Genomic DNA, 12,930 nt, shown 5'->3' with positions numbered 1-12,930 from the left:
TCGTTTCCCCGCTCGCCGAGCTCGCGCGTCAACTCACACCTACCCTTGGAGACACGAAGTCAACAACCGCCGAAACTAACGAGTGGAACGTGAAGGGCATTTTCGTCCTGTAGGTAAAAATCCAGTTGCATTTAAGATGAAATGTCCGAAACGACCCTAACCTACTCCGGACGACATTAACTAAGCTGATCCCGTGCACGTGTCATATTTTCGTCAACTTCATCACCCCTCCTTCTCACAAGATCTAGATAATTATTCTTCTTCCTAGAGGAGATTACCACGTCTCTAAGTAGAGAAGATATAGCCACCCAAATATGATACCAAAACAAAACTTTTATCATGGAAGCTGACCTCATATCGTCCTACACACAAGTAACCCCCTTCTGGAACTGGGGTTCCTTTTCGGAGTCAACAATATGGGTTCGTAGGATCCTATCTCGCGACTTCGGAAGGCTTTTATTTTAAATTTTTCTCTTTGCTTTCTGCTTTAGTGTTTTTCTTCTCTGCAGCTGGGGCGAATGCGACCCCTCGGATCGCTTGCAAAGCGCTCGGATTCCCAAGTTTTGGTGGCTCCGAATCTCTGGCAGAGGTGATCTCCTTCTCCGATTTAATCCTTCTTTGATCTCTCTACCTGTGTTTAATCCTACTCTCTCAGTTGCTTTTATTTATTTTCTTTAAGGAATTCAGGGTTTTTTTTTTGGCTAGGAGAATTCAGGGTTTCCGGAAGCGATTTTTGTTCACTAATGAGATCTGATTTCGTTGGATTATATTTTTTTTCAATTCTTTCTTTTTGTTCTTTAGTGGAGTTTGGACCCTTTTAGCCTTCGGTTTGACGGATTCCATTATTTGTTTCCTTTTTAATTAAATTTCTTAATGTGATTGTAGTTTATCAGTTAAAGGTTTTTTTTCTTTTTTGTTGGCTGCGAAGAGTTGTGTCTGTGATTGATTTGGTGAGTTTTATTCAGTTTTTATCTGAAATTGGTGTTGATTAGCAGCGAAAAAATTGGATATTTTGGGAAAGAAAATTCATCATTCGGCCACTGCTGCAGGGCTATTTTGGGAAGTAGGGGAAGCCTACAGAGCTAATGAATCGATTTGGTTCATTAATTTGTAATACAAAAATGTTACGATCTTTGGATCTATTAGCATACTTCTGGCTCCCTTGCAAATAATTTAAGGTGGTGATGGTGAAATTTGAATTGAGAATTGCGACGTCTCTTATATTCTTTTCGTAAACGGCAAATTCGCACTAAGTTTATAATAGTTGCAGAATTGTTTCTTGTTTGTAACTACGTGATGTTGACCTTGGCTCGTTCCGGTGCCATACTATGATGCGGAAAAAACATGTGGTGTTTAACCTTTCCATTCAACTTGTCTAAATAGGAACATAGGAAGTCAGTATTTTGATTGATGAAATTTAAGCCCTGAAGCTGCTTTGCAGGCCTCTACATGGAGTGTTGGATCCTGATTTTCTAGAATTGGAAGGGTCTTGAGGAGATGAAAGACGTGTCATGGGGACTGATCATAGGGGTGACAATAGGGGTGGTGATTGGGCTGCTTTTGGCTACAGCTGCTCTCTTCTGCATTAGGTTTCGGAAGCAGCATGCGCAGATAGGGAGTAGCAGTTCAAGGAGGCCTTCGACCATCCCCCTGCGTGCCAATGGTGTTGACACTTGTACAGAACTCTCGGACTCGACTGCGGGTCAGGAGTCCCCCAAATTCGCTGAGGAAGCGAGCACGTCCTTGTGGTTGGAGGGACCTCAGAGAAAGAATTTGGTCTCAGTTTCTGGGATTCCCAAATACTGTTACAAGTACAGCAATCTAAGCTGTTTATATTTACTAAGCTTTTTCATTGTTTATACTCGTGAACAGCTTTTTTTTAAACGACTTTTTTGTTTTGTAGCCTCTGGTGAAGGTATATCAGCAGCTTGCAACTTATTTCAAAATTGCTAATTGCAGTAACTGCATGCTGTAGTTTTGATGTGTATTAGTGAAATTGTTGGAATTTAGCTTTCATAAAATTATAAATCTAGCTTCTCATGATTTCTGTGATTAGGCATGTCTGACATAATTCTGTCTCATAAAACTCGTCTTAAACTATTAAATAGGTTCAGGTGTACATAAACTTCACCTCACTTGATGGTGGCTTCTTCTTTTCTGGCATATCCATCTTATATAAGATGTTGAACCTCCCCTCCATCTCAGTGCGAGAAACATATGAGAAAAGGGCAATTAAATTACTTATTTCAATATAAGAGGAAACCTCATGGAAGCAAAGGCTACCCAGTTTCTATTTTCGATAAGCAGGAAAGGGTTGTTTTATGGCTTGATGCCCTGCAAGGCTTGGGATTCTAGTACTTCTGTAGGGACATCTATTGGAAATAGATCATAAATTAAGCTAGGGTCGGGAAACTTGGTTAATTGTTCGTATCAGCAGCATTTGTCAAATCTTAGTTTAAGAGGTTTCAGTTATCTTGTTCCAAGTTTCAACATTTCAGTCAAAATAAAAGGAAAAAAAAGAAAATATATATAAAAAAAATAAAATCAAGGCAAATAATATATGATAAAAATTTTAGCATTATGTTCTAATTGAGTCATTGTACATAAAGTTTCATTTTCTTTTGGCTTGAAGTAGAATGTAATAAAAAGGACTAACATCAGCATTGCTTTTCCACATCAATCAGAGAAATGAAGAAATGGTCCTAAAATGACTGGACTCTAGAAAGATGTCTCACATGTAAAAATTTATAAAAGGAAATGTAGAATCTATGATCAGTTCGGCTACAGCCAAAACCTACCATCAACAAGAAACTGGATTAAACTGGTTGGTTTTGGCTGAAGCTAGCTGAAATTCAAAACAAAAACCGTGAGTTGATTATGGTTTGATCCTAGCCAAAACTGATTCGTTACAGCTGGGATTTGAGACCTTAATATATTACCTATCACCTGGCTAGTCAACTGGTTACATGCTTCGCCCTTTACATTGACCAAGTGGATCTTGGCAAGGGCTAGACTAACAAAATCTTATATTGTGAAATAATACATAAAATTTTAGAAAAAAGAAGTGAATATATACACCTGAAGTTTTCATCATTACAACGGGAGAAATATTCAATATCAAATGATAGTGTTGTATTTTTGAGGAAAGTCAAATTGAGGGTGTTTAGTCAGCAAGTTATCTATTCTAGAACGAATCACATTGACAGATGTTGGTTAGTGATTCAGGCTCTTATTTTGAACCCTTTTAATGTCGATGCTTATATAACACTATCTAGAGGCCTTGGTTATTCTCTGCAACATTTCCATTCAAGCATTTTGAGGTCACCAAAATGCAGAAAAGTGGCAGGACCTCCACCAATCATTTCATAGAAATGATGGAAGAACAATCCATGTCAAACATTTGAGGAAACGGCTTTCAATTTCCGAACCTGAAACCTCCTTTCAATGGAAGAGTGATGCAAACACAAGGCTATGGCGCTGTTTGCTAAGCAATCAATAACTTGCTAGGGAGTTATCGATTCTCTCTCCAAAATTTCTTTGCACAGTATAATAGCAGATCCTTCTTATGTTCTGTTTTTGCTCTTATTCATGATATCGAATTTTATTTTGATGTTGATTCGTGTCTGACAACTATTGTTGGTGACCCCACAGGGACTTGCAAAAAGCAACTAGTAATTTTACAACGTTGCTAGGTCAGGGAGCATTTGGTCCTGTTTATAAAGCTCAGATGTCTACTGGTGAGACAGTTGCTGTCAAAGTGCTTGCTACTAATTCTAAGCAAGGGGAGAAGGAGTTTCAAACTGAGGTAATTTTGTGAGAGAATTTTATCCATGTCTTGTTTTGGTATACATCCTTTCCTCTTCATGAGAATGCCAGGTGACTAATAAAGACAAGATAAAAGACGTTACAGTTGAGAGCAAGCTGCTTATGTTTATCCTAGAAACATAGCACTAATCACTAGTGCTTGGCACATGCTTTGCATGTGAGTTTATTAAAAGGAAGGAAGACAGAATGATTTGGAGTTGCATGAGGGTTGGGTTGGGTTTTTTTTTTTTTTTGGGGGGGGGGGGGGGGGGGGGGCGCGACCATCACATTCTCCAGTCAAATTTAACCAAGTTCTTTATGATGATTCAATAGACTTCTACTTACTTTCAAATGTCATATGCACTTAATGATAAAATAAATTCAATTTTCTTTTCATCACACAGTGATGTGCATGATTTAATCTAGTCATCAATATTTCATCTATTTTATAGTGTAATTACCTACCTGCAATCCGTTCAGCTAATTAAGTAGAACACGTCTTATTTTCTTACTTTCTGGTGCTCTCTAGTTGCCTTAGGTGGTCATAGATTTAGTATTTTATACCATCCTGTTTTATATACGACTTCGGCATTTTTAGAGTATGATGCCATGAATCATCTGAATAGATTCAAAACAATTTGATTTGACTCACAGTGAGAAACAAGAACACTATTGCTCTTGGATTATATTTGTGAGCCTATGATTTTGCACACTTGTTTAAATGCTATATCCACATATATACTATGTCGGTAACTCTAGATTATTAAATGAAGTGCACATGATGCATGTTTAACTGCTATAAATAACCATTCTCGAAACTTCCTTATCATTTCTTTGCTTTCATTTATCCCCCGTTTTGCAAGTTCCTAGGAGATTTCACAGTATACATACTCCTAAATTTCATTAGATTAATCATGCATATGAATGCCAATCTTTTTCATGAATAATGGAGATCAAGTGGAGGAGAGCAACTTTACATACACAGACCTAGCAAGAGGTGGAGAATAAAGCTTTTCCTTTTTTCCTATTTCTTTTGTTTGTTACTTCATGCATATGTGATGGAAATGCAGGGGGGTGGGGGCTCTCTTCTTCACATGCCAACTGAAAGGCTAATTAGACCACTGTGTTAGATAAGAAAATAAACAGATGGAATAACGCTTGTTGTTTTAACTTTTGGTTAATTTTGTATCCTATGTGTAGTAACTATAAGTTTTTCCCATTTCATTCCACTTTATGCTTTTATGACTTAACTCATGTCTAATCCTGTTATGAAATTTTTGAATATTTCTATGTTCAAAGTACTTTTTCTGTTGATATGTCTCTTTTCACTTCTTTGTTATTTGGTTTCTAGCCTATAGGGTATCCAATAGCATATAGTTTGACCCTCAGTCTAATATTGGAAGAGATTGAGGGGATAATGATTGAGATGGTGGAGCCTTATCCATGTCAACCTTCTTCTATCAAGTTTACTTCCTGATACATTTTCTTGATTGTTTGGTGACTTTCTTGGAGGATAACAGTGAGATTGCTGCTGAAGATTTTATTGCTTGCCACACTCAATTACCCAATTCAATTGTTTGTTGCCTATTATGTCTCTGCCAACACAATTTGGAATTTTCAAATAGGAGTTTCTGACAATATTTTTCTTCTTCCAGGTTCTACTTCTTGGGAGATTGCATCACCGGAACCTTGTCAATTTGGTGGGTTATTGTGCAGAGAAAGGACAACATATGCTAATATATGAGTACATGACTAATGGCAGCCTCGATTCTCACTTGTACGGTATGTCTCGGGTCATTAGCCAATTAAATCTTAGTTTTGTTTTTTCTATACCTTGACACATAGGATTGAGTAGTATATTATTTGTTGGTGCCATCGTGTATTCATGCATTCTTCTAAAAGTGATATCTTTTACCTTGACACATATGATTGAGTAGTATAAATGAGGGTTTTACATGTACCTCTTAATAAGTTTCACATTTGCATATTAACTCTCCAAAAATTAGTATTTCTAAATATCTCTCTGAACTCTTGCTAGCAAGTAAATATAATCCCCTTTGCCTATTTCATTCAGGTAAAGACTTCTAATGGGCCTTTTGTTTGACAGATACATCACCTTGTGTTGAAAATACTTAGGTCCTGTTTGGGATTGTTGTTGGTAGTAGAGCTTTTGAAGCTTTTGGAAGTAGAGCTTTTGCAAAAAGCTGTTTATTATTTGGTAACTATATTTCTTAAGTGCTGGAACTTTAACATGTGTTTGATAACCAAACTAAGAAAGTGCTTTGGTATGACAAAATGATAATAAAGAAAATTACATAGTATTGTATAGTAGAGTATAATAAAATGTAATATTACATATTATTACATATTAAAATATGATTACAGAGTATGATATTATTATAATATAATATATCATAATATAATATAGAGTAATATAATATTGTATACTATAGCATAATAATATAACATAATATGATATGATATAATATAATATAATGTAATGCAATATAGTAACGTACTATTACATAGTATGGTAATTATAATATAATATAATGTAATATAATAAAATAATATAATAAGTATAATAGTATGATACAATATAATGTGATATATAATATTATATTTAATATGATATGATATGACATGATATGATAGAAATTCATATCAAGTATATATTTGTTCCTGGGCATTTTGGCCACCATGGAAATTTCATTAAAGCTTGTGTGGGATTTGTGTTCAGTTGCACTCATGCCCAATTAATGAAGGCATTGGGCATAATGATGTCCATTAATTTTAAGATATAGAATTATCTATCAATAACAACTTGATTAAAAAATGTTCCAGCAATATTTATACAAGTTGCAGTGGTGTTAACCAAGAGGGATGTGACTAGCCTATTACATAAAAGAGGTAAATGTAATTGATAGCTTTAGAGGTTTAATATGTAGTGTGGAATATTTTGAGGAGATATGTGCAAAACCCCTTGATATTATGATTCAGTTTATGGACACATTAGCTCACTGAGCATCGTTTGTCTTGCACCAGGTTAGTGATCTTGTTTATTTGTTCATTACTCTTTATTTCAATTTTGGCTACAACCTAGATTGCTTGTAAGTCATTGAAACCCCTTCTAAGCCAGCTAAGCATTTTGATGACTACATGATTTGCTTCCAAGGAGTTTTTATAAATGTTTTGTGTGACTTTAAGCATTTTAGTATTTGAAATGTATTAAGAATATGGTGCATACCAATGTTTTAAATCCCGGTGGATAGAGGGCGTCTCAGCCATCCTGTTCTGTTCTTGTGAAAAATGGGACTGGGAAAGGGGTGGGACTCTACAACCCATCCACGTAGGAAAAGAAGAAGAAAGAGGAAAGAAAAAGAAGGAAGGAAAGAAAAGAAAAGGAAAAAAGAAAGGAAGGGAAGAAGAAGGTAAGAAGGAAAGGAATGGAGAAGTAAAGAAAGAAAGGAAGGAAAGAAGGAAGAAAGGAAATAAGGAAAGGAAGGAAAGAAAAAAAAGAAAAAGGAAAGAAAGGAAGCAAGGAAGAAGAAAAAGAAAGGAAGGTAAGAAGGAACAAAGGAAACAAACAAAGAAATAAAGAAATAAAGGAAAGAAAAACGAGAGTGAGATGGAGGGTATCTACTAGGATGCTCAACTGGGACAGCTGTCGGTATGCACTGGGACAGCAGGGTATCCTATTTCGTTGAGAAACTAGGACACTCCTATCCCACAGGATTTAAAACCTTGGTATAAACTCTATCTTGTGTTGATGATGCAACTCCATCTAGGCATTGCATAAGAATGACAAGACTTAAAATATGTCCACAAGGAACATTGTGCAGCCTCTTGTATCCAGTAGTAGAGCTTTGTCTCTTTGATTTGTCTGTTTTGTGTGTCAACGTCAGAAAACTCTTTATTTCCCCAAATTATTTTATAATCTTTCCTCCTAGTTCGCACACCCCTTGTAGATAAATTACCATTAATAATTCTATCAACTGATTGACTGAAATATTTCCTCTTTCCATCTCTCCATTATCTCTAAAACTCCTTTCTTGTTCGAGTGATCATGTTCTAAGCCATTCTCTTGATCTATAATACTATATTTTGTATGTTCTTTCCTCATATTTCATTGCCGTCCTTGCATCTATATTTACACCTTCTTGGCTGCCTGAATATCATGTCGATTTACAGTATCCTTTGTTCTCCCTTTCCGCAATATTCATTTGCATATAGAAATAACAATTTCAAAATAAAAGTAAAATGAAATAGCTTTATGATATAGGTAACACGTGTGATGTGATATAAATGGTTTTCTTTAACTCAACTTCATCCACTTGAAATGCAACAGCTTATTATTTCTTGCAATATTTATAGGTGGGGCTGCAAATAGGTTAGGTTGGATTGGTGCATGCTTGACTCCGACCCGTCCTGATTTCATATTTGGATCATGATTTTAGACCCGGATCCAACCTATTAGCTGATCGGATCGGATCAGGTTAGGTCGGGTTATTTGGAAAGGATTTTAGATCCAACGAGTTATTTGGGACGGATCAAGGTCAAATGTGACCCATACTCAACCCAAAATATTCGAGTTTGGATCAGAATCATGTCGAGTCGGGTTTGCAATTTGAGTCAAGCATCTAGCTATTTTTTATAACTAATATATAATAATCAATAATTAAACATAAAATTATTAAATAATCTATATAAAACTAAAAAGTATTAAACTTAAACTTGAATTTTCATTCAAAAACTTTTAATATGATTTTCAAAGTATATATATTGATATATTTGAGGGTATTATAAATTAAATCTACTAAAACAAATAATGAAATATGAATGTTTAAATATAATTAAGTGAAATGGATGAGAGGAGATTTAGTTCTTGTGATGAAGAAAAGAGAAATTAGTTTAAATGAGAGTTCATCAACGAATTGTGAAATATATTTAAAGTGAGGGAGAAAGAGGTTTGTATTATTTGGGTTTCTTGGTCGGGCTGGATCAGGTCTGGGTTGAGTTGGGACCTTTTTTTATTGACCCAAATTAGAAGCGGATGCTACATAGGTCGGGTTGGGTTTGGTTTAGAAATATACGACCTAGACCTAATTTGGAATTTAGATTGGGTCATTTTTGAACCTGACCCAATCAATGGGTCTTCATATACTGATAGCGTTGGGTCCAAGGTCGACGGAACCGATACTGAGCACCGTACCGGTTCTCCGGCAGGACGAGTCGGTACGGGCCCACACTGTGTCGTGCCGGGCCTATATCGACATAGTAGAAGAGGCAGGAGAGAGGAATAATGAGAGAAAAAGAGAGAGAGAGCGGGGGAGGGAGAGAGGGAGGCCGACGAAGGGTGGCGGAGGGCCGGCGGAGGCCGGCGTTGGGGCGAAAAGGGGAAGCCGTAGCCGACCCCTGTTTCGAACGGCCGCGACTTCCCTTTTCCGCCCCGGCACCGGCCTCCCTCCCTCTCCCTCCCCCGCTCGCTCTCTCTTTTCTTCTCTTTCTCTACCTTTGGCAACAGTTTTTGTCTCCATTGCCAAAACTGTACCAGTGGGCTGCCGATACTGCTTGGTTTGGGATGATTCCGTTGACCCTAGCTAGGTCTAATCAGGATGGGTCACAAGTCGACCCAATCCATTTGCAGCCCTTTATAGGTATCTTATTTTGCTCTATGGAATGAAGAACTCAAATTGATTAACTGAAGCTCATCCAGCTTATTGACAAATCATCTAAGCAAGTTTTGTGATAGAATGCAGGTTAGATGAGAAAGAATAGCCTTATGAGTTTTATGTTAGTTCTTTTCCTATTATCAATTTGCCACGATCACTGCATGTTATTCTGATAGCAAAAACAAATAATATGCCCTCATCTCATCTATCTGTTGTTGTCATTCTGGAGAACTGAATATATATTTATGTTACATGTCAAGTTGAACTTACACTTCAAATATGTAAAGAAAACAAAGTACTCATTTTGAATTTAAGGTATCATTTGGTTCAATAAAATGCAATAAACCATTATGAGAATTCACAAACTCTAGTTTTATAATTCAAAAAAAATTTGGCATCCAACAACAAATTGGATCACTTTTTGTAACTGTATTGATAATATTTTTGTGCAGCATATGCAATTTCTAGAGACTGCTGCTCTGAATTGATAGGAGGCAAGTGAAAATCTCTAACGATAAAAAGAGGAATTATTGGAATGATTGTCTAGTCCATCCCTGCCCTGCTTCCATAAATATTTTTCAAGATTTTGTGTGTGTGTGTGTGTGTATATATATATATATTCTTTTACCTTGTGGACTGATGTGTCCAATATAGCACAGAAGATCTGTGGACATTAAAATTCTCTGATTCATATTATTGAACTACACTGTTCTCCATTGTTGCAGGTGAAAAGCATGAAGCATTGAGCTGGGACTGGAGGATTACTATAGCTCTAGATGTTGCTAGAGGCTTAGAGTATCTTCATGATGGGGTAAGCTCTCATATGATATCACTGGCAGAAACTAACAGAAAAGGTATGAAATAATGCAAAGCTTATGCTCTGTTGCTCTTTGTCATGCAGGCTGTTCCACCTGTAGTGCATCGTGACATCAAGTCTTCAAACATATTATTGGACCGGTCCATGAGAGCTAGGGTATGTTAATCCTTCATGATTTTAGTTTTACAATGCATGCATGTATAAGAAAATGTTGAGTATATATGCTAATGTGCTAGTGCTTGTTTGTCATGGAGCATATTAGTAAATTTTTGAGCTTTGACACATGATCTTTGTTTTCTTTTGATTTTTTGATTTTAATTTTTTATATTATATTTTCCTTTAGTATTGTTGAGTATATTATGTATTTTGCTGTAATCTTTAATCAAAATGAATGCAGATATTCCATTAAGTTTTATGAATGATCATGGACTTGTCTCAGATGTGATGTGAGTATAGATATTGCATTTTGTGTTGACATTTTGAATTTCAGCTTTCCGTGGGTGGTAAAATCTTCTGACAAGAAGGTTGTTCCATTAAATCTTGTGATTAGAGGTCTTTCTTCTAATGTAATAAAGAGGATGTGGAAGCTAAGGAATTTAGAAGCTAGAGGGAGATAAGAAGAGCACATTATGCTTTACTTTCATAAAGTTGCAGTGAATATGTTTGCCATCTCTGCTTTACTTTCATGAAGTTGCACTGAATATGTTTGCCATCTCTGGATGATGGGAAAACCTATCTTAGAAATCTATCTACTTACGTGGCTCTACTTCTTAGTTGACTAAATTATACCTTAATTAATGAAAAGATAAGCTTTGTTAAGCAGGTTGCGGACTTTGGGCTTTCAAGAGAAGAAATGGTTGGCCATCATGCATCTATCAGGGGAACTTATGGTTACCTCGATCCAGAGTATATATCATCAAAGTCATTCACCAAGAAAAGTGATGTATATAGTTTTGGCGTTTTAATATTTGAGTTGATCACAGGCAGGAACCCACAACAGGGCCTTATGGAATTTGTTGAGCTTGTAAGATTTCTTTCCTTACCATTTATTTTCTTTATATAAAATTCTGTATCATATGGTGTTCTTTCCCTTCATGCGTTTAGTTTTGCAAAATTTTTTGTTGGAATCACGTTAACCTTTTTTCGTCTGACACACTAAGAACTAAGATAACAATAAATCAATACAATAATTGGATAATAATTGGTTTTTTGAATAGATTAATATCATTTTGTTCTTGGATGATCTTTACAATTGTGAGAAATATTCTTGTTTTCTGAAGGGCACCTTGACCCCCCATTTTTTTTGACCAAAAAGACTTGTATAGAAATGAAGCGCCTTTTGACTCTCTTCAGAGTACTTTTAGCTAGGGTCTTGATTGTACTGATCACCCTATCAACATAAAGAGGGGAAAAAATTGATATTGTGATGTATCTTATTACATTTATTAGACCATTAACATGCATCATCAAATTATAACCCTCATTCTGTGTTCCTTATTGATGTTATCTGATGTTTCAAATACAAGCAGTCTGTGCCTCTTTTCTGATCATCACTGCCCTTTTCTGTTCCACATTATTCCCTACAAACACATTCAAGTAAGTGATCTGATGTTTAAAAAATAATTTTGCATTAGGCTGCAATAAATGCTGAGGGAAAAATTGGGTGGGAGGAAATAGCAGACTCCCGGTTGGATGGTATATTCGATGTTCAAGAACTAAATGATGTGGCAGCCCTTGCATACAAGTGCATCCGCAGAATCTCCAGAAGGCGACCTTCCATGAGAGATGTGGTCGAAGCACTGACCCATGTTGTGAAAGCAAGACACAGCAAAAAGCACCACAGCAAGCAGTCCTTGCCTCTCTCGGCAGAGGAAGAATCCACAGATCAAGAACCATCAGATCTTCAGACTTCGTTTTTTGAACATTACAGAGGGGAGTCGGTTGACAGCTTATCTGATTTGCCTGATGTTTGAAAGACTTCTTCATCTATTTGTTCTTTGTTCTCTTTTTCATATTCTTTTCCTGTTGATAGTTTTTGCCCATTACATTGTTGGGCACAAGGGAAAAAAAATGCGCTATTGTAACTTTAAGGGTTGATGGGGTGGGACTCAGAAATGTCCCATGGATTTTGTTGTCTTTGTAATATAAGCCATTCCTGTAATCATGTTGGTCTGCGATAAGAAATGAAAAGTGGCGCTGTTTCATGGTTTTGACTTGGTGACATTTCTTATATGCACCTCAATTTAGATGAAAATCTGGAATTTCTTTTATATGTTTAGAGTTCTGTTTGTTTTATTCATTATTCATGCTTAGACTGCAACTCAGCTGTAGTTGAAGCTGACATATTGCCAGGATGAATCATCTGATTGCAGAAGCCCCAGGAGTACTGACTCAAAAGCAACAATGCAACATGCTGAAGTTGGAATGGTTAACTTGCAGGGCTGGGTTTGGCTACAGTGGGATGGCTTTGCTGATGTTGAGCCATCATGGTTAGAGGAGACAATGGTTATGGTGTCAGAACTATCAGCCGCAGGAGATGCATTGAACTGGGCAAGAGATCAAAGTTATGCTTTAATGTGGTTTAATAGCAAAATATGATATCTTCTCATCTATAGCTGGCCTATATAGTTGTTTCTT

At 36.4% G+C, this 12,930-nt stretch overlaps 1 protein-coding gene across 1 annotated transcript; it reads left to right on the top strand.

The window, feature by feature from the left end:
• The first annotated feature begins 396 nt into the window (after nucleotides 1-396).
• LOC103715278 (calcium/calmodulin-regulated receptor-like kinase 1) lies at nucleotides 397-12,514 on the top strand. The gene is made up of 9 exons (XM_008802855.4): nucleotides 397-420; nucleotides 510-589; nucleotides 1,442-1,811; nucleotides 3,652-3,805; nucleotides 5,460-5,586; nucleotides 10,202-10,287; nucleotides 10,378-10,449; nucleotides 11,117-11,317; nucleotides 11,928-12,514. Exons 3-9 carry the CDS (start codon nucleotides 1,498-1,500, stop codon nucleotides 12,264-12,266), a joined length of 1,293 nt encoding a protein of 430 aa, XP_008801077.1. The 5' UTR covers nucleotides 397-420; nucleotides 510-589; nucleotides 1,442-1,497; the 3' UTR covers nucleotides 12,267-12,514.
• The last annotated feature ends 416 nt before the right edge of the window (nucleotides 12,515-12,930 follow it).

Source organism: Phoenix dactylifera, chromosome 3, assembly GCF_009389715.1.
Source record: "Phoenix dactylifera cultivar Barhee BC4 chromosome 3, palm_55x_up_171113_PBpolish2nd_filt_p, whole genome shotgun sequence".
Classification (NCBI taxonomy): domain Eukaryota; kingdom Viridiplantae; phylum Streptophyta; class Magnoliopsida; order Arecales; family Arecaceae; genus Phoenix; species Phoenix dactylifera.
This window is presented reverse-complemented; position numbering and strand designations above follow the sequence as displayed.

Bases quoted from the DNA above. Each gene is read 5' to 3' on its own strand.
- LOC103715278 (XM_008802855.4), top strand. From the start codon at position 1,498: ATGAAAGACGTGTCATGGGGACTGATCATAGGGGTGACAATAGGGGTG. The intron at 3,806-5,459 runs GTAATTTTGTGA...TTCTTCTTCCAG, and splicing joins AGAAGGAGTTTCAAACTGAG to GTTCTACTTCTTGGGAGATT. The intron at 11,318-11,927 runs GTAAGATTTCTT...ATTTTGCATTAG, and splicing joins TTATGGAATTTGTTGAGCTT to GCTGCAATAAATGCTGAGGG.